The sequence below is a fragment of the Asterias amurensis genome, chromosome 9 (assembly GCF_032118995.1).
Source record: "Asterias amurensis chromosome 9, ASM3211899v1".
NCBI classification, from domain to species: Eukaryota; Metazoa; Echinodermata; class Asteroidea; order Forcipulatida; family Asteriidae; genus Asterias; species Asterias amurensis.
In genome coordinates, this window is record NC_092656.1 from 18,318,568 (window position 1) to 18,344,768 (window position 26,201).

The following is a 26,201-nucleotide window of genomic DNA, read 5'->3' on the forward strand; positions in this document are numbered from 1 at the left end:
TTAGCGATTGAACTGGGGTATAGAAAGATGAAACATAAGAAAGTATTCCAACATGTTCTCCTTTAATGATTGTTAGCGATTGAACTGGGGTATAGAAAGATCAAACATAAGAAAGTATTCCAACATGTTCTCCTTTAATGATTGTTAGCGATTGAACTGGGGTATAGAAAGATCAAACATAAGAAAGTATTCCAACATGTTCTCCTTTAATGATTGTTAGCGATTGAACTGGGGTATAGAAAGATGAAACATATGAAAGTATTCCAACATGTTCTCCTTTAATGATTGTTAGCGATTGAACTGGGGTATAGAAAGATCAAACATAAGAAAGTATTCCAACTTGTTCTCCTTTAATGATTGTTAGCGATTGAACTGGGGTATAGAAAGATGAAACATATGAAAGTATTCCAACATGTTCTCCTTTAATGATTGTTAGTGATTGAACTGGGGTATAGAAAGATCAAACATAAGAAAGTATTCCAACATGTTCTCCTTTAATGATTGTTAGCGATTGAACTGGGGTATAGAAAGATCAAACATAAGAAAGTATTCCAACATGTTCTCCTTTAATGATTGTTAGCGATTGAACTGGGGTATAGAAAGATCAAACATCAGAAAGTATTCCAACATGTTCTCCTTTAATGATTGTTAGCGATTGAACTGGGGTATAGAAAGATCAAACAAAAGAAAGTATTCCAACATGTTCTCCTTTAATGATTGTTAGCGATTGAACTGGGGTATAGAAAGATGAAACATATGAAAGTATTCCAACATGTTCTCCTTTAATGATGGTTAGCGATTGAACTGGGGTATAGAAAGATCAAACATAAGAAAGTATTCCAACATGTTCTCCTTTAATGATTGTTAGCGATTGAACTGGGGTATAGAAAGATGAAACATATGAAAGTATTCCAACATGTTCTCCTTTAATGATTGTTAGCGATTGAACTGGGGTATAGAAAGATCAAACATAAGAAAGTATTCCAACTTGTTCTCCTTTAATGATTGTTAGCGATTGAACTGGGGTATAGAAAGATCAAACATAAGAAAGTATTCCAATATGTTCTCCTTTAATGATTGTTAGCGATTGAACTGGGGTATAGAAAGATCAAACATAAGAAAGTATTCCAACATGTTCTCCTTTAATGATTGTTAGCGATTGAACTGGGGTATAGAAAGATCAAACATAAGAAAGTATTCCAACATGTTCTCCTTTAATGATGGTTAGCGATTGAACTGGGGTATAGAAAGATCAAACATCAGAAAGTATTCCAACATGTTCTCCTTTAATGATTGTTAGCGATTGAACTGGGGTATAGAAAGATCAAACATAGGAAAGTATTCCAATATGTTCTCCTTTAATGATTGTTAGCGATTGAACTGGGGTATAGAAAGATCAAACATAAGAAAGTATTCCAACATGTTCTCCTTTAATGATTGTTAGCGATTGAACTGGGGTATAGAAAGATCAAACAAAAGAAAGTATTCCAACTTGTTCTCCTTTAATGATTGTTAGCGATTGAACTGGGGTATAGAAAGATCAAACATAAGAAAGTATTCCAACATGTTCTCCTTTAATGATTGTTAGCGATTGAACTGGGGTATAGAAAGATCAAACATAAGAAAGTATTCCAACATGTTCTCCTTTAATGATTGTTAGCGATTGAACTGGGGTATAGAAAGATCAAACATAAAAAAGTATTCCAACATTATTGATGTGAAAACCTGCATGATATACAAAGGTTGTTCAACATTTGATTTGCTATATTTATTCTGTTGTTCAGATTTCCAAACGGCAGTTTGTTATGTGCTCTGTATTTCAACCGTGTCTGTCCCGTCAATTAAGAATCACCAATCGTAGTGAATGGCTAACTTACTTTCCTATAAATATTAACTTTCCAGCTCTTACCAAACATTTCCTTGTTGTGTTGGACGTCATAACATCTAGGGTCTATGTGTTAACTTAACAATCTGGTCCTGAGCTCAATATGTTCTGAATGTAACATCTACATTGTATTTAGTCTCAGGAGAAAGGTGGGAAAGAGGAGAAGGTGGGAAGAGGGGGCGTTGAGGAATGCATTAGTGATGCATGTCTTTCTAGACTGTACATTGTATCTAGAAACTTGATACTAATAGCCAAGTACAAATACTGGTTATAGAGAGAAGAGTGTGGTACATCATTTATCTTTAATAACGCATGACAAGTTGGCACTTTACTGATCAGGAACTACACTCAATAGAATAAATATTACACAGCACCTGAACGATAAGGGGCTCGTAGCTAGGTGCTGAATGTATTGTTAAAATACAGGAAATGGCTGATGTATGGACAAATCTGATGAGTGGTAGATAAATAACTAGAGATTGGTTTTTTTAAATTGACTGAAATACTGACTATGAGGTGTTAACATTTATTATAAAACATTCGCAGCAAATATTTTGGTAGTAAATAATATTTAAAACAAATTGACATTTTAAAAAAAGCAATGCGGAAAAACAGAATGTGTGCCCAACTCTGGGTGATGTTATGTACATGTAATTATTGAATTTTTATTTGATTTTAAATTTTTAAAAAGAAGTTCTCTTTCTTTGGCATCTTTCTTTGGCATCTTACTATTTTCATCTAGGCAAAACACTCCATACACTGTTTAGAGTGCATTCATACACTAATCTGAGAAATGGGTCTTTAATTTTCAATAATTATTTGTCATGAGCTGAAATAGTGATATATCTTGGAGGGAGAAACAATGGGTAGCTCAAAAGCAGTCAAATTGCAGTATTCTTGAAAGGTGACATTTTTCAGGAAAGTCAGTCCCAGTGCTATTTTTCAATCTGTTAGTTTTTAAAATTATGTTTGGAACATTTTAATGTTTTTTTTTATTCAGTCCCTGTATGTGGTTATAATGTTGTGATGTCATGATGTAATCAATTCATTTCTTATTTTTATCGTTCAGGTTGCCGTTTCCCTGGCTTCTATTTAACGCCATTCAACTCGGTGAAGCTGTTGTAGTCAACAGTACTGGCTTGTTTTGTTCAGTCTTTCTACTCTTTGCATTGTTACTACTAGTCATCTTCATCATAGCAGTCAGCAAATGGAAAATGACCAAGACCTTTGGTGCAGCCATGTTTGTTCTTTATGCTTTCTTCATCACAATCAGTTTACTTCTGGAGCTTGATTACATCCCATGCCTTCTCCAATCAAGTTAAAACATAAATCCCAAATAAACTGCTCCAAAGCCTGGCTCAGAGATTCACAAATGTTTGATTGGCATCAATCAATAATTTCAGTGTTATAAACTGGTAGCCCGCATAAGTTTCAGGGTTAAAGATTTAGATTTTAAAGTTCCTCTAAAAGTGAGATGTTTTATGTGGCTCCTATTCTGTTTAAACAATAGTATAGGACTATGGGTCAGAATTTATATGCATGTTTTTGAGACTTTCATTGCAAAACAATATTATTTGTAAACTACTTTAGATGTAATTTTACAGGATGCTCTTGTTGAGTGCAAGGCGATTTAAAATCAAAGATTTTATTTTAACATGGTCTAGGGTCACAGCAAGAATGGAGTAATTAGAAATCAGGAACTAGGATTTAACTGCTTAGGCCTACATCTGTTACAGTCTGTAAGAGATGGTTGAACCAAAGTCTATTCCAAGGGTTTTTACAGGAAAGCTTAAACCTCAAATTGCAAAATATGGCCAGAAAGAAACGCTATGAATAAGAAGGAAAGTGGGGCTAGGGATTGTCTGATGCTAATAACTAGGATCAGATTGAACTGTCCTAATTCTATTCAGTACACATGAGGCCTTTTTAAACACATTGTCTCTGCCTACAACTTACTTTAGTCTGGGCCATTTGGCTTTCCCCAGCCGCCCACGGCCAAAAACATGCACAGACCTTGGAAACATTAACAAGAGTAACTTCATTATACGCACACTCTAGGAAACTGCCTACACATGGGTTGTTAATTTGCCTCCATATGAGATAACAAAGGAACCATAGCTAGGCTGGACTCCTTTACAACCCAGAGAGGGGTGTGGTTATATACCTCTGTTATAAACAGGAGGGACAGAGGGAACCAATTTAGTACATATACATCAAATATAATGTAGAAATGTTCCCATAAATATTTATATTAAGAAATACTGAATAATTCTTAAAGATATGATCGACTTAAGCAGCTTCTTGAGTGAACAAAATAATGTTATTTGGATGCTACTTAAACTTGTATATAATGTGTTTGTTTATCTTTTAAATGTTTTAATTTTTATTTTCACACTTCTGAATGTTGCTGTTTTAACAATTAAGACCCAACCTCAAGGTTTATAAACACTAGCTACTTCTCAGCCATTGACAGAATGTGTGAAAATGACAATACCTTTGACTTCATTTGTTGGAGGTTGCTTTGTTATACATCCATGTTGCAATCGAAACGTTCAAATTAGTTTTAGCAAAAATCACTTTATTGCTTTTTTTTCAAGCTGGTACTTAAAAACAGCATCTTAACAACAATTGGGCCAAAAGAAAAGCATTCCATTTAGGAATAAACCATCTTAACAACAATTGGGCCATCCATAAGAACATTTTGTTCTCAAACATGGTTGTTATTTTTATGTTATTTAATGATTTTTGCAATTTAAATAAACTATTTTCCCCCCAAATTTTACATACAACCTGCACAATATAAATTCACAAATTTCTGTGTATGTTTCATTTTGAACAGAAATGTAGAAAATTGCTATTTTTATTACGAGCTTAGAACACAATTTATATCAGTTTCATAGAATAGACCGAAACACGAACAATTTAATAAGAAAACAGAATATCAATCTGTACTCTTAATAATCTATTTTTGTATCAAGTGTGTATATGTAGATACTATGATTAAACAAATCAATAAATATATGTAATTCAAAACTAGGAAATCATTTTAAAGCATGGGTATAGTCTGAATGTGCTACCAAAGTCCGGTGTTTTGACACTAAATTATAAATAAATACTAGAGAAACGTTCATAATGGCTTCTATGTGTACAATCTCATATGATTGGTGTGTTAGATTACATAGCAATACATTTCTTTCTAGGTAGAATCTAGTATCTAAATACTGAATGTGTGCTATTGATAAAGGAATGGATTAACATATATACGATGGCGTATGTATCAATCTGATTATTGGTCAATAACTCAGATTGATGGCTGCTGATTGGTTGATGATGACCTTTGACATTCATATTGTCTTGTCTGTCTTGTCTGTCTTAATTCGTTGTAGAGGGGAGAGGGTTCCATTGAATTGTACATACTATAACCACTATCCAGTAGTCTTTCAAATCTAGATGTTAACTGGTCGACTGAGAAAGGGAAGTCAAAAAACCAACCATTGCTGTCATCTTTAAGCATACTAACAATTTATACAATGTATCTACTCCTTTTGAACAAAGCTGTTGTGTATAAAACTTGTACGTTTAGACCTGCCAAGATAATGGGAGGTTTGTTTAAAAGGGTTGTGTTTAATGTAATAACATCATTTAGCAGAAATGGTTCGTCACAAATTCTTTATTCTGTGCAATAATGTGTATAAAAATGTACATGTAAACTGTATTAATGAATAAAATGTTTAATCTGCTATTGGTTTTTTCAAATAATATTGCATGGATTTCATAGGAGTGTTAGAGATTTTTTTTAAACAACATTCCACTAATTCTATAGTTTTATCATCTGCACAGTTTGGTGAAAGGCTTTGGCACACACCATACTGAGCATGTATCTTGGTTTTGATTATTGGTACTAGTTTGATAGTTGAAGACATGCCTCTAAAATAAAACAAAATGGTTGGTTTGGAATTGTTATGGTTTAATCTTCCTATTCTTAAAGGCAGTGGACACTATTGGTAATTGTCAAAGACTAGCCATCACAGTTGGTGTATCTCAACATATGCATAAAATAACAAACCTGTGAAAATTTTAGCTCAATCGGTCATCGAACTTGCGAGATAATAATGAAAGAAAAAAACACCCTTGTCACACGAAGTTGTGTGTGTTTAGATGGTTGATTTCGAGACCTCAAGTTCTAAATCTGAGGTCTCGAAATCAAATTCGTGGTAAAATTACTTCTTTCTCGAAAACTATGGCACTTCAGAGGGAGCCGTTTCTCACAATGTTTTATACTATCAAGTTCTCCCCATTACTCGTTACCAAGAAAGGTTTTATGCTAATAATTATTTTGAGTAATTACCAATAGTGTCCACTGCCTTTAAGTCATTCTAGTGTAACGAATCGTGTTACTTTGTGCTTGTGTTTCATTTGATAAGTCACAGCACCTGTGCTCCAATATTATTATATGATACTTCTTCATTTATCGACAAACAAAGATGGATTGGAGTATTCAGCAGGAATCTTCCAGTTAACATGGTAACAGCTTCACTAAGTTAAAGTGTTGTGAGGTATTGTCATAACAAAGGTGACCTGGGACCTTCAACCAAACCAAACTAAAAAACAAACTGTTACAAATATTAACAGCCAAATGCTTTAATATAGACAAGTTACATTGAATATTATTTGGTTTTTAGTTTTGAGTGGTAGGTGTGTTAAATTCTTAAAATAAATATGGGTAAAAAATGTACTTTCTTGTTCCTACTCCTCGTATGTTATGATTGGTCCTGCTATAATAAGCGTATCTTGTGGTTACAAACGAGTCGAACCTTTTACTATTAATACTATCAAACAAGGTAGCAGACAACTGTTGCATGAACTTAAAATATTATACAGTAAATAGTTAAGATGAGATGTCCTAATGTTTAAGACTCCTTCCAATTAAATAGCAATACATGTGTAATTAATGTAAAGCACAATTCACTACATTTAAATCACCGTTTATGTGTTTCAGAAAGTCCAAATTGTATTGTATAATCAAGAATTATTGTATATATTACTATTTTGTCTTAAAATGTAAAGATCTTTACACATTTCAACCTTTATAATGATAAATTTGTGTTAAATATAAGATGATAAGCACATTATTTTATAACATTAGACAATATCAGTGGAAATCAAAAGGCAGATAATGGCCGCTTGCAAAGGTGAAAGTTCAACACATGACAATTTGTGACTTACTTCCCTTAGCACTTCATTAGTATTCAGCATTATAAAAATACTGATTTCCTCTTATTTTAAGGAACATATGTCTAAAAATGCTTTCAGGATGACAAGAATAAATGATTACCAAGGTAATAGGAATAATACTAAAATGCTAAATATCGCAACCAATTCCAGATGGTCTCAGAGTGCTTCACATAAAAGGAAACGGAAATCAAAAATGTTCCGCAATTCAAACGCACAAAAATTGATAGAAATTTACAATAGGGGAAACTTTCACACACAAAATAATATCGGCCATCAGATGAGTGAACAAACACACTTCTGAGATGGCCAGAATAGTACAACAAATCCTAAATCCAAAAGGTCACTGTTAGCTTAATATATGACCCAGTTCAGAGAAAGGTTTGTGTGTCGGTCTTGAGAAATTGTTGCCTAAGGTTTATCTAGAGTTGACAATCCTTGTCCAAAGATTGCAATCTTATGACCTCGGTATTGATGAAGATGCAAACTCTACTGCCTTATGGTCATCTTAGTCATGGCTTAAGAATCCGATCTAGTTTGTTTTCTTCTCAATGAATCTGGCTCTGGGTTATCTTTGATTATGGGGGGTCCTCCCCCCCCCCCAAACCTTGTATTCTGAAACTGATGGAATGGTTTAAATACTGATGTAACAGTTATTCAACTACGCAATTCAGCACAAAATGTTCATAATGCTTCTTCTAGAACCATTTGTTTGGCATTAAAGTGGTAAGGAGTAAAACTTATTACTGTGTAATTATCACTACGGAGGATAAAGCTTAAAAGTGTGCTGGGAAGAAGAAGTAGAAGATGGTGTGCAGTTGTAAATAGTGTGGTGTACAAAACAATATATTATATGAATTTCTTATTGATTTTAGAATGCATGTATAAAGTGTGAAAAGAAAGATTTATGCCTAACAAATGCTTGAACACATTAACATTTCTATTGCTCAAGGGTTTCAATTTACATTTAAGTGCAATTTGACATTTTAGTTAAGAAGCTCATTATAGTTGGTTAATTCACAATGAAAGCAGCTTTAAATATTGAATGTGTATGTACTGTAACTACATTGTATTATGATTATTTCTTATCTTAAATAATGTGCATGAGTGACTACTTCAAGAACATCGCACAATATTTTGGCTTCCATTAAAGCCTACCGATCAAAAACCGTGTGTTATTAAAAGGATGTAGATCACAAGAGCTATTGAATGTTTACAATGTACTATTTGACATTTTAACTGATTCACTTTTTTTCAAAATTCAGCCAATGACTGGGGGAAAAACACCACCAGTTACTTTAAAATGCATTCTGACACGGAAATTAGGATGGACACCTTTTTCTAAATTGAGCTTGACTGATTCTAAATTGGCAAGGCTTGAGGTAAACTCATTGTCCAGGCAGATTGCTTCTGGCGTCTACAAGGTTTTTCCCTTTCCTCTTTTTTTCCTGTACTTCATTGATCTCTTTTAGTTTGCTCCAGAACTCAATACCACATGAGTTAATTTGATGGCGCACTGAATTACCTTTGGATTGGAATTGCTATTGTGAATATTGAGGTCTTTTTTCAGCTCACCTCGGCAGAATTTACAATGATTTACTTTTATGATTCCAGCTTTTAGTATTTAATGTGTAGGTGTGCCTGTATTTATTAAGTAACACAATGCAGTATTGATCTCTTCAATAATTTGTTCTTTTGAAACTGGAGTTGAACAGCTTTGATAAATTACATTCTGACTGATCTATTGCACAAGAAATAAATATGCAAAATAACCAAACTGTGAATCAACATTTCTCCGCCCAGATAGTCTATTATTTTAAGTAATGTTGAAAAAAGTGATTAAATAAATGGATGTATAAACCATTATGCTTACTTGAAGATTTTGGTGTAACTTTTAAAATGTGAAGCATCTGAATTTAAAACTTAAAATGATAATTAGAAATGAGACTCTAAGGATATCATCGACAATGCATTAAAGGCAGTGGACACTATTGGTAATTACTCAAAATAATTATTGGCATAAAACCTTACTTGGTGACGAGTAATGGGGAGAGGTTGATAGTATAAAACATTGTGAGAAACGGCTCCCTCTGAAGTGACATAGTTTTCGAGAAAGAAGTAATTTTCCACAAACTTGATTTTTGAGACCTCAGGTTTAGAATTTGAGGTCTCGAAATCAACCATCTAAACGCACACAACTTCGTGTGACAAGGGTGTTTTTTTGTTCACTATTATCTCCCAACTTCGACGACCAATTGAACTCAAATGTTCACAGGTTCGTTTTTTTTATGCATGAGTTGAGATACACCAAGTGAAAAGACTGGTCTTTGACAATTACCAATAGTGTCCAGTGTCTTTAAGAAACACAATGCAGCAAGAGCAGATACAAGTATGTCCTTGAGAAAACATGGTTGACATTTCAATTTAAAAATATACTTGGAAATGACTGCTTGACAAAAATGGTTTACTTGTGAAATCTTTTAAGAAATATTATCAATCCATACATTGTGAAGTAAAATATCAATGTAATTATAAAGTGTAAGAGCCGATAGGATTCAGAGTTAAACTTATGATATTAAATAACATGTACACTATGTGCAACTTGTATAAACCACTCAGTTGTGAATGTATCATTCTTAATGTGTTATTTAACATTGTTTTAGGATGAATTTTGCCAAACACAAAGATTCATGTGAACATGAGTGTTGTATATTGGCAGTTATTTGTGTTGAGACATTACACTTTCCTTAGCAACTAATACAATATTGATTCACATCTCATGATTAAAGCCAGTGGACACCATTGGTAATTGTCAAAGACCAGTCTTCTCACTTGCTGTATCTCAACATATGCATAAAATAACAAACCTGTGAAAATTTGAGCTTGATTGGTCGTCGGAGTTGCAAGATAACTATGAAAGAAATAATCACCCTTGTCACACGAAGTTGTGTGCTTTCAGATGCTTGATTTTAAGACCTCAAATTCTAAACTTGAGGTCTCGAATTCAAATTCATGGAAAATTACTTCTTTCTTGAAAACTACTCCACTTCAGAGGGAGCTGTTTCTCACAATGTTTTGTACCACCAACCTCTCCCCATTACTTGTTACAAAGTAAGGTTTTCTGCTAATAATTATTTTGAGTAATTACCAATAGTGTCCACTGTCTTTAAGCCATGATTTTATAAGAGACATAGACATAAATTTATGTCAAAACAGGAAAGGATTTAGGAAAGGGGATCAAGTTTCAACCATCTTTTTATAAGAACTTATGAGTTTCAGATTTGGAAGAATGGTGTTAAATTTGAAGTGGTGAGACCAAGCTCAGGCCTGATACTTCACGGAGGCAACTGCCTTCGTTGCCCCTTGTCATTGCCTTGGTGCCCTTGAAATGTTACAGTAGAAATTTACAATTTCCTCATAGGGTGCCCTTTGCCAAAGAGAAAATGCCTTGGTGCCCTTGCCCTTTCAAAAACGAAGCATACAGCCCTGCAAGCTGTTATAGCTAGATCTATATTCCCCATCGTGAACCCATTAGAAGTGGTGCTTGATTAGCCCTTGGCTCTTGGTTAAGTGTAACATTGTGATACCCGGACTTAAAAGCATCTGTCATTACTATTTAAAATCTACTTTCACTGCAGTCTACATTTACAGGGGCTTTTGACTTCATCAATTTATTTATGTTGGAAATTCAAGGCAGTACTATGATGATTACCATGTCAAGTTTTGACTTAAATCTACATGTAGATCAAACGAATGTAGAAAAATCAACCAATTACAGGGGTGTGTTACCTTCAAACGCTCCTTGGCACATGGAATTTTGAAACGATGGTTCAATACACAAAACTGAAGATGCAATTCATGAGCTTCTGTAAAATAAATGTACCTAACATTTTAAAAATTATTTCATTGCATTGGTTACCACAGTAATCAACACAAAAGAAGTTTTTTGTCTTTCATTGTGAATAATGATAAAACAAAACTATTTTTAGAAGCTACAATGCAAATAAGATGTCCAAATTCCCTGGCAATTCATCTCACCTCAAGATTGCTTCAATGTCTTGAGTGCTTTAAACAAGTCATAGTAATGGTATTTGAAGGTCGACATCATTGTGCATAAAGCAAGATGGAACTAAAGCATCTCGTCTTATCTGGTTATTTTCTTTGTGTATGTGTGATAAGGAGGTTACCATGGTTATGGTTGTATAAATAGGCAACAATATTTAACTCCGCTTTATTTTAAGTGGATTTTCACTTCAAAATGAAGCTTGTAATGTTTTCCTTGAGTAAGATGCAAGGCTGCTATTTAACAAAGTAAAAACTATAAGAGATGTTAAATTTCCATCGGGGATAAAAATATTAAATTTTGTTTTTACCCATACACCGATGTGTGTCATTAAAAACTGAAAAACAAGGCAACGTGGCTGGTTTTTATTTGATTTAAATCATGCTTCAAATGGATCATAAAGTGTCAACCTGAATAAATTCTGCCAAGTCTACATCCCACGTCTGGCCCCTAAAAGATTGATTGAAACTGGAGATGTATTGAGCCTATCTAGAGTAGGCTGGGCTTCTTTTATTTCACCCCTGATTATCTTGAAGGAGGTTGTTTTGGTTGGGATTGAGCGATTCAGCATACATGTATATACTGTTACATTACAGCCAAAACCATTGAATACTTGCTCTGTTTAAGGGGATGACTTAATAAATATATGGCAAAGTTAACCATTTTAGTTACTATTAATTGAAATAAATGCAGGTATTCTTCCTAAATAACTTCATACAGATATGTTTGGTTAATTCGGTTAACAGCTTAAAACGTTTCAACAAAGTGATATTGGTTTAAGTTGACCAGTTGTTTCTGAAATAACAAGGAGGTTAATTATCCCACGATTGTTTCTGCAAGATTGTCTTACAGTTAAAAAGCTCGGACAAAACTTAACTAAAAACAAATTTCTGATTTAAATTTCAGTGTGTGTTACCATATTGTAATTTGAACTTTTGTTTGCCAACATTAATTAACAGTAGTGTGGCATATTTTGATGACAACTTGATTTGAAAACACACATCTTTATTCATTGTGTAAACCACATCCACATTGGAATTTCTTGAATCCTCCTAACTCCAGATAACATAATACAAGATATTGAATCCATAGCTTTCATGTAACTCCCACAGCCATTAAATTCCAGCCATCTGGGAAAATATCTCAATTATCTTCAGACTATGAAAAACAAAACCTAAGAGGATAACACCTATGTAGTGTTATAAGAGACGACTCTTAACCAATCAACTCAAAGTGTGAAGTCAATTTAGTTCTTAAACAATTAATGTGGTGTGTCCCCCCCCCCCCCTTCTTGATAAAACAAATTACAGTAAACTGTATCAGAGTGATATGTGCCCCCCCCCCCTCCCCCTCTTGATAAAACAAATTATCGAAGTGATAGGTGGCGTTTGGGAACGATCAATGTGTGATGTTATTAAGAGTAATCAGATTGAATGGGGAATTAGTCAATGCACTTATCAGATATGACCTCAATTTCTTTAAGTAAGAGCCCATTTTAACTACGTTTTCATTTTTTACTTGAAAAAATAAAAAATATTTAATGAGAATGTTATCAAGGGCATAAATTCTTTACACTGCACAAAGTAAATGAATGTGGCATCTTTCTCTGCATATAGCCCTCCCATAAGGCCCTATTGCTTTTTTAATTGAGTCGCTTGTGACCGAGCTCATAATTGTTATTTCTAGCTAGCCTTGGAAATCTGTTTTTTAATTTAAGCAGAGCGATAGCGAAGAGCTCTTCAACCTGAGCATAAGGCACACTTCAGATACAATTTTAATGAAGGTATGAGAGGGATTTGTATTGCACCATGATCATACATCAATCAGTGTGTAAACCAATTTTGGTTAGAATTATTATTATGTAAGCTGTCACAAGAGGGCGACATACAAGGCAGGACACACAGAATTGTTTTGTTAACCTCTAGGATTGTTCTTGAATTGAACTGAAGCAATCTTACAAATAACAATTAAACCTAGGATTGAATCCAAATATAAGACCTGCCTCCATTGATTAAATTCAGCTTGGGGGGGGGGGGGCTCTCTATTTTACATCCACTTTTTCTCAACAAATCTATCACAAATTAAATGCCTACATCTCACTATCGGTACAGCTGCATTACAGGCCTGTCATTTACACACCAGAAACTATAGGCTCAATGTAGAATAGGAAAAATAACATATTTTTAGCCATATGAATGTGACGTTTCCTAAAGAAATAAATCCACTTTTATACCACACAGATTGCAGGTTACTGGTACGTACTTGTTTAATGTCGCAAAACTACTCAGTGTTTAAAGTAAAGCATCTTGTTGTATTGATTTATACACATGTACACATAACACATAGCATTGCTGCTAAATCACGGCATTACAACATCGTACATTACATATCTTGATTTTTCAGATTGTAGTCTAAAATATGTCAACATTATATTTACATTTAGGTATTATCAAGTATAAAGCCTGTTAACTTTCAATGTACAAAACTCAACGAGTCAATTAACAGTGTGTGATTATTGTGACTGTGTAGCTTTTGTTGATACAAGTCTAATTCATTAGTGACTGTCTCGGGCCTGGTACTTCATGGAGGCAAAGAAGGTGATTGCCTCCATGCCCCCTGAACATTGCCTCCATGCCCCCTGGTCATTGCATTGGTGCCCTTGAAATGCTTAGAGTAGAAATTAACAATTTCCTCATAGGGTGCCCTTTACCAAGGAGAAAATGTCTTGGTGTCTGACCTTTCATAACCGAAGCATAAATGCCTGCTTAATGTCTTAAAAAATAAGACTTTGTTGATGTAGCATGCTCATCCTGTGGGAGTGTTTTTCCTTCTTTGTTTTCTTTATGTAAATGATTACTTAGCCGCATTATGATACCCAAGACACCGCACTACTATTAGTCTTGTTCTTGTGTCATACACAGTATACATGTATCAAACATAAGAACCCTTACTCTTCTCTATCAGTTAAAATTTTCTTTTTGAACGGCATGAGATGCTCAACCTTAAACTTCGCAATTACCTCAATAAAACAAAACTAAGCAACACAAGTGTGATTGCTCATGTAAAAAAGAAACTTTGGCAGACTGAAATAAAACAATCTTTCATTATTGATTGAAGTGTTTTGAAGTGGTTGTTCACGGTGTAAATAATCTCCGTCTAGAAACTCATTCTCACTTCAAATGTTTCTTAAGCATCAACTAACCTTAAAAAGCTACACAGCCACTTAGTTACGACACTATTTGTTTTTCTAATTCAACTTTCTCAACTGATGTTCCAAATGATAAAGCTAATTACACGACCAGACAAAGACTATCCATGAGTGTTATTCCTAAAATACTAACTGGGTTTACATGTATCATGAGTAAATAATTACTTGAACTCCCACTCCCTGGCCTTTTCCCCCACTTTTTATAATGAAAAATACAGAACTTTTGCTTCTCCTATTCAACCATGCAAAGTTTTTACATTAATCAAAGAAAACTTTAAAAATAAAAACGAAAAGCAATTTTACAAATCTACAAGGTTTTAATCTGGCATCCCTTTGTATCGACTAACGATGCATTGATGAGAAATTTCCTGTTCGAATAGAGTAAGGATACAACATTGATTGTTTACTAGATTATTATTTGGTTGTACAGGTGTACTCTTTTATTGATGTATACTCAGTACTTTCCAGATTCAAGTGAAACAAATCAACAGGGGTATTACTTGGGTGGGATTTGAACCCACAACCTTCACTTTCTAGAGCAGATGTCTTACCACTAGACCACCATTGCCTGGTTCATGTACAGACGTAGCTCTCTATAAAATACTAGATAAGTAAGTTAACAGACCTTGGGTTACCATCCTACTGTCTTACAATTCATGATCCACTCTCATGTTAAATGATAGATCAACTTTATTTTAGGCAGCCTGTAATATGATATCATTTACCCAGTAGGCAGGCAACTCAGTGCACACTTGTGCCACCAGGCTGGGTACTTCACTGAGGCAACAAAGGCGATTACCTCAATGCCCCCTGATCATTGCCTTGGTGCCCTTGAAATGCTGTAGTAGACAAATACAATTTCCTAACAGGGTGCCCTGAAGGAGCAAAAGCCTTTGTGCCCTTGCCCTTTCAAAAACGAAAGCATACGGGCCTGTGCCACCATACACAACCAGTGAAGTTGAATGATTTCAAATGATTGGGAAACTCACTGGAGAATGTAGAGTAGAAGAGGTTTTACATAAATGAGATTGGATTATATACATAAGACTAACAGTAAATCAGACAGACATGGCGATAATATCATCAAGTAGACAGTGGCAAATCTGAAACCCTTATTCTAGAACAATACACACATAATGACAATGAAGAATCCATACCAGTCCATAACATGAATAAACTAACATCATAAAGACGGAGTAAAATACAAACCAACTGAAGCAACAAGCAAAGCATTGTAGACTGCATAACCAACAATTCATACTTGAACTGAATTTGGCTTGGCTACCAAAAAGCAAAAGTGGCATTTTATAATTCAAATTTATACACATTAGAAATGGAAATGTCCGTATATGCCACTCCATATGATTTCCCATCAATGCATGCACAAAAATCATTGGATTTGATTCTCATTACAATACAAATGAATATGCAAACACAATTAATTAGCAAACTAACTCATAAATGAATATTTATCAACGTAGTCTCCAACCTTTTAGCTTTGACTTAGTAAAACACTTTCTTACAAACTTCACAAAAGAAAAGTATCATGACCAGAAAGGAGCTTTATGTTCAAAACAAACTTTTTGTATTATCTTTTAACACACACAAAAACGTTTTTAAATGGTTGCCCTGCAATACTTCTTTATGGATGTGGATAGTTGCCCTGCCCTTCCCTAAGTATTTAAAGAGAACGTTGTAATTTCCCTGCTCTGCCCCAAGTCCCGCCAAAGATGTTTATGTCTCAGTTTCAAATCACAATTTATAGAACATAAAATACGGTTACCATACCAACCAAGTGTTACAACAACAGTCCTTTGACCTTTGACACAGTACAGCCATCTTGTTTTGACATCAATTCACATCAATGAAACCAAAGTGAGACTGCAAGGGGAAAATAGTCTGATCACTTTATATAGAAATACACATTAGAACTTAAACTGTCATTGTGTCCATTAGGAACCAGACACCGATGTAGAGAATGTAAATAAAGGACTTGAGTTTTGCCGTTTCACACTAACCTTCTAGCGTCTACTCTACTTCTAGTGCTACACTGCCAGCTTACTAATCTCTGTAGATTGTTTCCTATGTGGTATGGAGGCAGGTGTTGGGATTGTCTTTCCTGTAGCTTGACCAAGAGGAGATTGGACTGGAAGGCGTACCCCTGGAGGTCCAGCCAAGCCAGGTGGTTTGCCTCGATTTCTTAACTTTCCTGATTGCTGCTCCATGTTGTAGTCACCAGAATCAAAATATTTCACCTGAGATAATAACAAATAAAATGAAAATATATATACATGTACAGATAAATACAAAGGACTGCATCAAAAAGAAATATTTTCATTGTTAAATTTAACAAAGAAAACAGAGAGTTTAAAAATGTAAAAACTCATCCAATCACCATTCAATATCATCACAAGTAGACATGATTAAGAACAGTAGAGGAATATCAATAATATCTACTAATTGACAACGTTTCATTTCATCACTTATTGGTCATTTTAAAATCCTTAATGAAAAGAATGAAAAACATATACACGTAATGGGAGTGTCGTGGCCGAGCGGTTAAGAGCACCGAATTCAAACTCTGGTGTTTCTGATCAGCAGAGTGTGGGTTCGAATCCCCAGCCGTGACACTTTTGTCCATAAGCAAGACACATGACCATTGCTTCGTCCTTCGGATGGGACGTAAAGCCGTTGGTCCCATGTGTTGAGTAAACGCATGTAAAAGAACCCAGTGCACTCTTCGAAAAGAGAAGGGGTTCGCCCCGGTGTTCCTGGCTGGATTGGCAGCATATTGGGCCACAGCACCTTGTAAACCATTACATGGTGCTTAAGGATTAGGTCTTATATCTCAAAATTTGCCCTACTCCTTGCAGTAATAATACCTGGTGCTTTGTATCCTTTGGCAAAAGGCGCGTTATAAATACGGTTATTAATGAAGCCATACATTTCTGTAAGCCCAGCATCCATTGATGGTGACACTCAAGCTATGAATCAATATTCTAGGGATCAAACATCTTTAGAATAATAATGCAATTTGTTTCCAAGCAGACTACAGATATTAGGCTTGGAGTGTCTTTCATGTTAGCTGTCCTTAGTAGATACCCTTGTTATACTTACGCCTTTGTTTAATTTCTTGCGGAGGAAGTCTGAGCCACCAGGTTTTACTTTCCCGTACTTGGCATTTAGTTTGGCTTCTTCTGCCTTTTCAGGGGAAAGCTGGAACAGGAAAGAAATGAAAACCATCAGACATTTTCAAAACGATTGATGTTTTTTAGTTATTAAAGAAAGCATTAGGCCTAACAGACTACATAATAGATACAAGACAACTCTAATTATAACAAGGTCGTTGTGACTGGCCAAATGACCTTTTAATAACAGGAATGTTAAGAAAACAAAATGAGATTTAGGACTTCATAATGTAGGCCTACTCTTAATAAGCAGAACCTCTTCTTATCAGTGCTCTTTATAACGAGAGCTGACTTTATATAAATCTAAGAAATAATAATCAATTTGCTAGAGACAGTCTTCTCTTAAAGAGCAGTTTATACAAGATACATTCTACAATAATAAGCCATAATGAATGAATGATTGATTGAATTTATGTGGATAAAAACACAGCAAGAACATGGCAAAAATACCTGCACAACATTAAGAGGTTAAACAATGGAATAAAATACACCAAAATTGAACAATAAGAAAGAAAAAATGCACACATTTATCAAAGGTTAGCACACATGTAGCAAAGAGCAAAAAGATGAATCATGGAAAACAAGGCAAGAGAAAACAAACAAAATAAATAAAAACAATTAAGTTAAAAAATTTACAGAATATTTCAAATGAAAAAAAAAACGGTTAAAAACTTATTGGAATACAAATAAATGATCAATGACATTGATGAATAAAATTGCAAACTGTTAGAGAATTGATAATAACACTATAAACTGATAAAAACCCTAAACACCAAAGTAATATGCCTGTGATTTCTTTGACAGAACTCAGGAAAGTACTGAGTATACAGTGCTTACACGCATCGGTGTAAGGGAAAAGTACAGAGAATACATTGCTTACACACATCGGTGTAAGGTTAAAACCATATTCTTTACCCCTGATGCAAACTTAACATCTTTTAATCACTGAACAGTAATTTGAAAACAAAACTGACAGTAAAACTGACCTGTGGTTTCTTAATATCCATGGGTTTCTTGAAGGGTGGTTTATCTTTTTCTGTTGCAGTCAGCGTTGCAGTAGGTAATGGAGCAGGTTTGACGTCTTCTGTAACAGTAGGCAGAGGTGTCGGTTTGTCTTCATCCTCAACTGAAGGAAGTGGTGAAGATTTCTCCTCGACGGTAGCAGACTCTGCTTGTGATGTTGTTTCCATGGCGACTTCTGGTTCCGACTCTGGCACTGTTGGTGAATCACTCTTTACTGTATCTTCAGACATTTTGGAGTGTGTGTAAACAACGGAGTGCTTGAAGATTAGACTAGAAATCAAACCTACATCAGAAGCTGCAAATTAACAGAATATCTACAAGTTAAAACAAAAAAACATTGCTACAAAAAAAAATGGGCTGTCACTCTGTCTTGATTATACTGACAAGTGATCTACTTTAAATGTTTTATCTGTTTTGTGTACCAGTATCTATTTAGATAGATAGCTGGGCTTCTCCATTGCATTGCATAGGCCTACCATGCAGTGCAACAGAGACTTGAGTCCAACAACTGAGCAGTGCGTTTAGACCAAGCCTACACTATAATAAGGCAATTCGTAGGTTATTTCTGCAGATGGTCATTTCAATACTTAAGGATTTATAGTCACTGAGTAGAGGTCATTGTGGACCGCACCACAACACAACCTGTTACAAAACAACACAATCGGAAATGTTTGCAGCCAGGCACACACAGCTCAATGGAAGAAAACAAAAATCTGACATTTTAGTATTTACCAAAATTGCACCAAACAATTAAATACAGTTACATGTAATAAATAATATCACACCTCAATGAAAGAAGAAAACATGAACATTTAAAATCCTACATTTTATAGAAATTGCAACATACAATGAAATTCTGTTGATAATGAGTTAGGCCTACAACTACACATAATGAAGCTCAATCAATGAAATAAAAACTGTGAACATAACTATAATTTATAGTTAAGAATAGCCAGTGGCGTAGACCCAGTAACTGGGGCGCTGTACTCCTTTTTTCGAAACTTTGACATTCTCGGTCGAACTAGTACGACCGAGAATGTCAGAATAGTACAGCGCCCCAGTTACTGGGTCTACGTTGGCGTTATTATTATTTTTGTATTAATTCGTTACAAACCCTCTATCCTCCCGAAACACGAATTGATTGTCTGAATTCTGCTTTTAAATCACAAAACAAAAATCCTAAATTTTAAAGTAAATACAACTTAAAACAAGTCAAAATGCACAATTTACGTATGAATTTCATGAAATGATCAATTGACTGGAGAGGCACAGGCATATAATGATTATTATCGATAATCATTAATCACGCACGGCACGGTCACGGTGTCAAGACAGTCCTTCAACAAGTCAAATAAATTGAATTCTACAGAAAAATAACAGACTCAGATTCAGACCAGAGGGAGAGGATGCTGATATCTGTCAATAGAAAGCGCTCTCTGGTCTTTCTTGCTCTGCTCTGACACAAGTAAGACGATACAACTCAGTAGCTAGTAAACTCTGGCCTGTAGCCTGCACATGATATCGTTTTGGGAAGTTTTTAACAGAGGAATGACCATGACAAAAACATGATGATGGCTGCAATCAACAAACTCAACACAAAATTCATAACAAAAATAAAAAGTCAAACCATAGCCAACCAAGTTCAGTTGAGCCCGGCAATTGTAACAGGACTTATAAAGCACCCTACCTTAATCATCAAAATGCTGAGTTTAGAACTCCTCTAACAAACCAACCCGTAAAATATCTTAAACTATACTAAATAAATATCTTGATTTCACAGAAAATCAACCTACCGATAATGGAAGATGGCGCCGATGACGTTCTTACGTTTACCGATTGAGGGCGCTATAATCAGTAATTAACGGGTCACTTTTTTACAATGGTAGATGTTAGTTTCCAAACGCCAGGAGTCGATCGCTACTCGAAAGGATCCGATGTAATCGGTAGTCGTCAAACGGGGCAGCAATACATAGACTCGCTACCATTCCTTGAGCTTTTTCTCCCTAAGATTTGTTTGTGTATTTTTGTATGGTAGCTACACCGATGTTTTGGAGTTTCGCTCTTAAGTTGAGACATTTGTTTTATTTATTTTTATTCACAACCATTAACATACAAAGGGGTCATGTATTGCTGATTTTTAAAGTTTATTTCCAGATTTTTTAAATAAACAACAAAGCAATGTGTAGCCACAGAATACAAACTCTTCATCAACTAAAAGATGATTTGTTAAAATCTGTTTATCAATACGGTATCTTTCAGATTAAGCCAATCAAAGACTGCCATTCCCTATACAAAGGATTCCTGTAGCATTACTGATTTTATCGTATTTTTATAAAACTCCATTACATTTATTTCAGATTAAAAAAAAATTTAAGACCACGAGTCTGCTATACGAACAGTTTACGATTTCATCAACGCCACGGGTCGATTTGTAAAAACAGTTTATCAACACGTTATTGTTCAAACGAAACCAATCAAAGACTGCCAGTACCTAAACAAAGCATTCATGTAGCATTACTGATTTTATCATAATTTTATGAAGCTCCATTATATTTATTTCAGATTTTTGAAAATTAAAGACCACGCGAGTCCTGTCGCAGCATAGGCTACTGTTCGTGTGTGTTCAACACCGCTGTGCGCACAGTTTACGATTTCATCAACGCCACGGGTCGATTTGTAAAACGGTTTATCAACATGTTATCATTTAAACGAAGTCAATCCAAGACTGCCATTACCTAAACAAAGCATTCATGTAGCATTACTGATTGTATCATAAATTTATAAAGCTCCAATATATTTATTTCAGATTTTTAAAAATTACACACCACGAGTCCCTTTGCAGCATACTTTGTATGTGTACTACACTGCTGTGCGCACAGTTTAAGATTTCATCAACGCCACGGGTCGATTTGTAAAACAGTTTATCAACACGTTATCATTCAAACGAAGCCAATCAAAGACAGTCAGTACCTAAACAAAGCATTCATGTAGCACTGCTGATTTTATCACAAGTTAATAAAGCTCCATTATATTTATTTCAGATTTTTGAAAATTACACACCACGAGTCCCTTTGCAGCATACTGTGCGTGTGTACAACACTGCTGTGCGTACAGTTTAAGATTTCATCAACGCCACGGGTCGATTTGTAAAACAGTTTATCAACACGTTATCATTCAAACGAAGCCAGTCCAAGACTGTCACTACCTAAACAAAGCATTCATGTAGCATAACTGATTTTATCATAATTTTTTAAAGCTCCATTATATTTGTTTCAGATTTTTGAAAATTACACATCACGAGTCCCTTTGCAGCATACTTTGTATGTGTACTACACTGCTGTGCGTACAGTTTAAGATTTCATCAACGCCACGGGTCGATTTGTAAAACAGTTTATCAATGCGGTATCATTCAAATGAAGCCAATCAAAGACTGTCATTCCCTATAAAAAGCATTCATGTAGCATTACTGATTTTATCATAAATTTTTAAAGCTCCGTTATATTTATTTCAGATTTTTGAAAATTACACACCACGAGTCCCTTTGCAGCATACTGTGCCTGTGTACTGCACTGCTGTGCGTACATTTTACAATTTCATCAACGCCACGGGTCGATTTGTAAAACAGTTTATCAACACGTTATCATTCAAATTAGACCAATCAAAGACTGTCATTACCTAAACAAAGCATTCATGTAGCATTACTGATTTTATCATAATTTTATAAAGCTTTGTTCTATTTATTTCAGATTTTTGAAAATTACACACCACGAGTTCATTTGCAGCATACGGTGCACATGTACTACACTGCTGTGCGTACATTTTACAATTTCATCAATGCCACGGGTCGATTTGTAAAACAGTTTATCAACACGTTATCATTCAAACTAGTCCAATCAAAGACTGTAATTACCTAAACAAAGCATTCATGTAGCATTACTGATTTTATCATATTTTTATTAAGTTCCGTTCTATTTATTTTAGATTTTTGAAAATTACACACCACGAGTTCATTTGCAGCATACTTTGCGTGTGTACTGCACTGCTGTGCGTACATTTTACAATTTCATCAACGCCACGGGTCGATTTGTAAAACGGTTTATCAATACGGTATCATTCAAATTAGACCAATCAAAGACGGTCATTACCTAAACAAAGCATTCATGTAGCATTACTGATTTTATCATAATTTTATAAAGCTCCATTATATTTATTTCAGTTCTTTTTTAAATTAAAGACCACGAGTCCCTTTGCAGCACACTGTGCGTGTGTACAACACCGCTATCGCACAGTTTAAGATTTCATCAACGCCACGGGTCGATTTGTAAAACGGTTTATCAATACGATAACAAAGGATTTATGTAGCATTACTGATTTTATCCCATTTGTATAATGCTCCATTCTGTTTATTTTTGATTTTTGAATATTGTATCATAAGAAAGTGGCATCTAGAGAAGGAAGGAACAAAGAAAAATCGGTGAGAAATAAAAATGTGGGGCTTTTCCATACAATATCCTCTTTTTGTATCAAGTTCTTCATTTAGTTAAAATTTAAATGGCCTGTCTTAGCTCCGTAAACTTAGTAAATGACCAAAATTAGGTTCAGAAAGTTTTGTTGGTGATAGTATTAAAACAATTGAATTAAAATTAAGGGGGGAATGAAGTAATGTTTTCACATACGACACAGAAACACTTTGGTTTGATAAAGCATAGAGGAAGGCTGTCCTTCATCTATGATATAAGTGAGTAAGCCAGCACAGACCGGCTATCAAGGACTGCAAGGCACTCAATTGGACGAAACAGTTAAATAATTTCCCAATTCTTTTGTGCATGGTGATTTGCCCATTTGTACAGTTTGTGCACAGTTCTCCAGTTTCGACCAATAGAGGGCGCTATTTTCCAATAATTATTTTCTATAATTAAAACAACTCGTACTTTGCAAGTTTTACCATTGACGACTTTCACATGTTATTCGGGACTACCATAAGTACATGTGGGGAAAAAATCAGGTAGTTGCTGATTTCTCTGTAAAAAATAATATATCTAGAGCGATAGTATGAGTGTCACTAGTGAAGACACTCAATTTTGTCAAATAAGCAGACGATTTATTTTTGTTTGTCGTGATGGCCTAAAATTGACTGAAAAAATTGTAGGCAACTGTTCCGTACTTTCTTTTAAATCTGATTGTCTTTATTATATTTCCATTACCAGGGTGTGATTAATCCTCTTTTTCTCTTTTTTATTCCAATTAATAGATTTTATAACTAAGATAAAATTCATGAGAAAATTAACTTAGATAAAAACCACATGAAACACCCCAGATTGTGGGCTTTCAAAACCAAAGAAAATGAATGTAAGAATGCCTCGCATTCGGATGCTTCCGCGCTCGCAAGCTTCACGCTTTGCCCATAGTTTATTTTTCGATGTCAACAACCTATCACACCCCTGCCCAAACGGTGTTAATTTTTTTTCTCTTTTTTCTATTTTAAATTTATTTATTAATTATTTTTGTACTTTATGCCTCCGAAGAAGGTCCTGTTTGGATCGAAAGCTAAGGCCATTTATACCTTACTCATTATATATCTTATTTGTTTATTTTATTTATTTATTTATTTATTTATTTATTTATTTATTTATTTATTTATAGATTTTCTTGGTCAATTTCGGCAAATTTGCAGCCAATTTAACCATCAACCTGTTCTAATTCGCGCGAAATCGAAAGCTACTGAAAAGGGTAATTTCGTTTTTATGATTAGTCAAAAACTGTAATGCTGCGGGGACAGCGTCATTCAATTTAACAATTCAACAAAGCAGCATTGAAATTCGCAGACGCTTCTTCAAGCTTGTGTGTCTCGAAAAAGAATGACGATACGCTAAATTGATGTGTTAAAGGAATTTTAATAACTCGACTCAATACGAAATTGAAGGGCCGAATTCTAAATTTGAAACGCAGTCACAACTGGAGAGGCAAAACAGCTTTAATTCCAGCGCATGAAAGTTAATTCCACTGTTCATTTGCCAAATTTGACCGAGAAAACCTATATTTATTCATGGGGGGGGGGGCATGTATTGGAAACTGACCAAGACCTGATTTTGTATTGTGTGACAGAAATCTTGGCAGATGTTCAACTGCTAAGGTGTGAAGAGTGTTTGCCTTTACATTATAAAGGAAACAACTTTTAAACCAAGCGTGTCTTCAGTTTAGATATAAGTGAAGTTGTTTGTTTCATTACTTGAAATTGAATACATGAAAACCATTGCTCCCGGTCCATCACCAGCAATCTTTTTCTGCATTCGTGTAAGTTGTAGGACGACATAATCGAAGGACCATCAAAGGGCGGGTCCTTTTGATAAAAAGTTTTACAAATCGACCCGTGGCGTCGTAAACTGTAAACTGTACACACAGCAGTGTTGTACACACGCACAGTATGCTGCAAAGGGACTCGTGGTCTGTAATTTTAAAAAATCTGAAATAAATATAATGGAGCTTTATAAAATTATGATAAAATCAGTAATGCTACATGAATGCTTTGTTTAGGTAATGACAGTCTCGGATTGGCTTCGTTTGATCGATAACGTATTGATAAACCGTTTTACAAATCGACCCGTGGCGTTGATGAAATTGTTAACTGTGCGCACAGCAGCGGTGAAAACAGGCAAACTAGGCTGCAAAGGGACTCGTGGTGTGTACTTTTCAAAAATCTGAAATAAACAGAACGGAACTTTATAAAATTATGATAAAATCAGTAATGCTACATGAATGCTTTGTTTAGGTAATGACAGTCTATGAATGGTCTAATTTGAATTATACCGTATTGATAAACCGTTTTACAAATCGACCCGTGGCGTTGATGAAATCGTTGACTGTACGCACAGCAGTGATGTACACCATAAAGTATGCTGCAAAGGGACTCGTGGTGTGTACTTTTCAAAAATCTGAAATAAATAGAACGGAACTTTATAAAATTATGATAAAATCAGTAATGCTACATGAATGCTTTGTTTAGGTAATGACAGTCTTTGATTGGTCTAATTTGAATGATAACGTATTGATAAACCGTTTTACAAATCGACCCGTGGCGTTGATGAAATCGTTGATTGTACGCACAGCAGTGATGTACACCATAAAGTATGTTGCAAAGGGACGCGTGGTGTGTAATTTTCAAAAATCTTAAATAAATATAATGGAACTTAATAAAAATATGATAAAATCAGGAATGCTACATGAATCCTTTGTTTAGGGAATGGCAGTCTTTGATTGGTTTAATTTGAATGATACCATATAGATAAACCGTTTTACAAATTGACCCGTGGCGTTGATGAAATCTTAAACTGTGCGCACAGCAGTGTAGTACACATACAAAGTATGCTGCAAAGGGACTCTTGGTGTGTAATTTTCAAAAATCTGAAATAAATATAACGGAGCTTTATAAAACTATGATAAAATCAGTAATGCTACATGAATCCTTTGTTTAGGGAATGGCAGTCTTTGATTGGTTTAATTTGAATGATACCATATAGATAAACCGTTTTACAAATCGACCCGTGGCGTTGATGAAATTGTAAACTGTACGCACAGCAGTGTAGTACACACGCACAGTATGCT

General features: G+C 34.8%; 2 protein-coding genes across 3 annotated transcripts in view; one reads left to right on the forward strand and one right to left on the reverse strand.

Annotated features, from left to right (window-relative positions):
• LOC139941493 (sodium/potassium/calcium exchanger 2-like) overlaps nt 1-7,723 on the forward strand; it is a 49,106-nt gene extending 41,383 nt beyond the window's left edge. The window contains exon 8 of the mRNA XM_071938025.1: nt 2,955-7,723. Coding sequence (XP_071794126.1) covers nt 2,955-3,207 — 253 coding nt within the window. The 3' untranslated portion in view covers nt 3,208-7,723. The remainder of the gene's footprint in view (nt 1-2,954) is intronic.
• Nucleotides 7,724-13,421: 5,698 nt separating this feature from the next.
• LOC139941980 (cAMP-regulated phosphoprotein 19-B-like) lies at nt 13,422-20,439 on the reverse strand. Of its 2 annotated transcripts, none has more exons than XM_071938635.1 (4): nt 20,393-20,439; nt 18,563-18,894; nt 17,506-17,604; nt 13,422-16,643 (listed from the first exon to the last, which is right to left on the reverse strand). In XM_071938635.1, exons 2-4 carry the CDS (start codon nt 18,827-18,829, stop codon nt 16,434-16,436), a joined length of 576 nt encoding a protein of 191 aa, XP_071794736.1. In that variant the 5' UTR covers nt 18,830-18,894; nt 20,393-20,439; the 3' UTR covers nt 13,422-16,433. The 2 variants fall into 2 exon arrangements, with proteins under 2 accessions (XP_071794736.1, XP_071794737.1); XM_071938636.1 differs by lacking the exon at nt 20,393-20,439 and adding an exon at nt 20,287-20,388.
• Nucleotides 20,440-26,201: the final 5,762 nt, after the last annotated feature.

Coding starts and splice junctions, on each gene's coding strand:
- LOC139941980 (XM_071938635.1), bottom strand. CDS start 18,829: ATGTCTGAAGATACAGTAAAGAGTGATTCACCAACAGTGCCAGAGTCG. Junction 17,605..18,562: donor TGGATATTAAGAAACCACAG/GTCAGTTTTACT, acceptor TTCCTGTTCCAG/CTTTCCCCTGAAAAGGCAGA. Junction 16,644..17,505: donor GCAAGAAATTAAACAAAGGC/GTAAGTATAACA, acceptor TTATTATCTCAG/GTGAAATATTTTGATTCTGG.